The sequence below is a fragment of the Penaeus monodon genome, chromosome 7 (genome assembly GCF_015228065.2).
Source record: "Penaeus monodon isolate SGIC_2016 chromosome 7, NSTDA_Pmon_1, whole genome shotgun sequence".
In the NCBI taxonomy this organism is placed as follows: domain Eukaryota; kingdom Metazoa; phylum Arthropoda; class Malacostraca; order Decapoda; family Penaeidae; genus Penaeus; species Penaeus monodon.
The window spans coordinates 1,656,598-1,659,400 of record NC_051392.1 but is presented as its reverse complement, the minus strand read 5'-3'; the positions used below and the strand labels follow the sequence as shown (position 1 = coordinate 1,659,400).

The window sequence follows — 2,803 nt, the reverse complement described above, 5'->3', positions numbered from 1 at the left end:
GATATTCATAGTAATGATAATGATCTCACTCCATACCATCCATTAACCCCTCTTACTACTCCTCTCCCTCCCTCCCCACCTCCTCCCCTCTCCTCTTCCTCCCTCCCCACCCCCTCCTCCTCCTCTCCCCACCTCTTCCCCTATCCTCTTCCTCCCTCCCCACCTCCTCCCCTCTCCTCTTCCTCCCTCATCCCCATCCTTCTCTTCCCTCCCCTATCTCCCCCCCCCCCCCACCTCCCCCTCATCATTACCTTCAATCGCCATATCAACAGTGAGGGAAGCCAAAGCCCTGTCCGCCAGCTGCTTCCTCAACTGCTCCGTCCACACCAGTGACCTGACAACACCGTATTCCTCGGCGCCCCACCCACAGAACACCAGGGATCTCCGTGGACGCCAGCCTAGGGTGGAAGGAGAAGGGGGGTTTAGAAGGGGGAAGAAGGAGGTTTGAAGGGAAAGGGGAAGGGAGGGGGAGGGGGAGAAAAAGATACATGATAACTCCAATAATAACAATTATGATATTCATAGTAATGATAATGATAATGACCTCACTCCATACCATCCATTAACCCCTCTTACTCCTCCTCTCCCCACCTCCTCTCCCCTCCCTCCCCACCTCCTCCCCTCTCCTCTTCCTCCCTCCCCACCTCCTCCTCCTCCTCTCCCCACCTCTTCCCCTATCCTCTTCCTCCCTCCCCACCTCCTCCCCTCTCCTCTTCCTCCCTCATCCCATCCTTCTCTTCCCTCCCCTATCTCCTCCTCTCCCCTCCCTTCCCATCTCTCCCACCCCCTATCCCTACCCCACCTCCCCCTCATCATTACCTTCAATCGCCATATCAACAGTGAGGGAAGCCAAAGCCCTGTCCGCCAGCTGCTTCCTCAACTGCTCCGTCCACACCAGTGACCTGACAACACCGTATTCCTCGGCGCCCCACCCACAGAACACCAGGGATCTCCGTGGACGCCAGCCTAGGGTGGAAGGAGAAGGGGGGTTTAGAAGGGGGAAGAAGGAGGTTTGAAGGGAAAGGGGAAGGGAGGGGGAGGGGGAGAAAAAGATACATGATAACTCCAATAATAACAATTATGATATTCATAGTAATGATAATGATAATGACCTCACTCCATACCATCCATTAACCCCTCTTACTACTCCTCTCCCCTCCCTCCCCACCTCCTCCCCTCTCCTCTTCCTCCCTCCCCACCTCCTCCCCTCTCCTCTTCCTCCCTCATCCCCATCCTTCTCTTCCCTCCCCTATCTCCTCCTCTCCCCTCCCTTCCCATCTCTCCCCACCCCCTATCCCTACCCCACCTCCCCCTCATCCTTACCTTCAATCGCCATATCAACAGTGAGGGAAGCCACCGCCCTGTCCGCCAGCTGCTTCCTCAACTGCTCCGTCCACACCAGTGACCTGACAACACCGTATTCCTCGGCGCCCCACCCACAGAACACCAGGGATCTCCGTGGACGCCAGCCTAGGGTGGAAGGAGAAGGGGGGTTTAGAAGGGGGAAGAAGGAGGTTTGAAGGGAAAGGGGAAGGGAGGGGGAGGGGGAGAAAAAGATACATGATAACTCCAATAATAACAATTATGATATTCATAGTAATGATAATGATAATGACCTCACTCCATACCATCCATTAACCCCTCTTACTACTCCTCTCCCCTCCCTCCCCACCTCCTCCCCTCTCCTCTTCCTCCCTCCCCACCTCCTCCTCCTCCTCTCCCCACCTCTTCCCCTATCCTCTTCCTCCCTCCCCACCTCCTCCCCTCTCCTCTTCCTCCCTCATCCCCATCCTTCTCTTCCCTCCCCTATCTCCTCCTCTCCCCTCCCTTCCCATCTCTCCCCACCCCCTATCCCTACCCCACCTCCCCCTCATCCTTACCTTCAATCGCCATATCAACAGTGAGGGAAGCCACCGCCCTGTCCGCCAGCTGCTTCCTCAACTGCTCCGTCCACACCAGTGACCTGACAACACCGTATTCCTCGGCGCCCCACCCACAGAACACCAGGGATCTCCGTGGACGCCAGCCTAGGGTGGAAGGAGAAGGGGGGTTTAGAAGGGGGAAGAAGGAGGTTTGAAGGGAAAGGGGAAGGGAGGGGGAGGGGGAGAAAAAGATACATGATAACTCCAATAATAACAATTATGATATTCATAGTAATGATAATGATAATGACCTCACTCCATACCATCCATTAACCCCTCTTACTCCTCCTCCTCCTCTCCCCTCCCTCCCCACCTCCTCCCCTCTCCTCTTCCTCCCTCCCCACCTCCTCCCCTCTCCTCTTCCTCCCTCCCCACCTCTTCCCCTATCCTCTTCCTCCCTCCCCACCTCCTCCCCTCTCCTCTTCCTCCCTCATCCCCATCCTTCTCTTCCCTCCCCTATCTCCTCCTCTCCCCTCCCTTCCCATCTCTCCCCACCCCCTATCCCTACCCCACCTCCCCCTCATCCTTACCTTCAATCGCCATACCAACAGTGAGGGAAGCCACCGCCCTGTCCGCCAGCTGCTTCCTCAACTGCTCCGTCCACACCAGTGACCTGACAACACCGTATTCCTCGGCGCCCCACCCACAGAACACCAGGGATCTCCGTGGACGCCAGCCTAGGGTGGAAGGAGAAGGGGGGGTTTAGAAGGGGGGAAGAGGAAGAAGGGGGAAGAAGGAGGTTAGAAGGGAAAGGGGAAGGGAGGGAGGGAGGGAGGGGGAGGGGGAGAAAAAGAAACAGAAAGAGAGAGTATGGCATGTACATAAACAATTTGTCTAACTCATTGGACAATAGACCACGTGGCTGGTTGCCATGTGGCTCT

General features: G+C 56.5%; 1 protein-coding gene across 1 annotated transcript in view; it reads right to left on the bottom strand.

Annotated features, from left to right (window-relative positions):
• The window catches only part of LOC119574926, an 88,867-nt gene extending 86,757 nt beyond the window's left edge, over positions 1-2,110 (bottom strand). Inside the window, exons 1-4 of the mRNA XM_037922198.1 lie at positions 1,881-2,110; positions 1,324-1,470; positions 820-966; positions 252-398 (exon numbers count right to left, since the gene is read on the bottom strand). Of these exons, the coding sequence (XP_037778126.1) occupies positions 252-398; positions 820-966; positions 1,324-1,470; positions 1,881-1,893 (454 nt within the window). The 5' untranslated portion in view covers positions 1,894-2,110. The remainder of the gene's footprint in view (positions 1-251; positions 399-819; positions 967-1,323; positions 1,471-1,880) is intronic.
• Between the last annotated feature and the right edge of the window lie 693 nt (positions 2,111-2,803).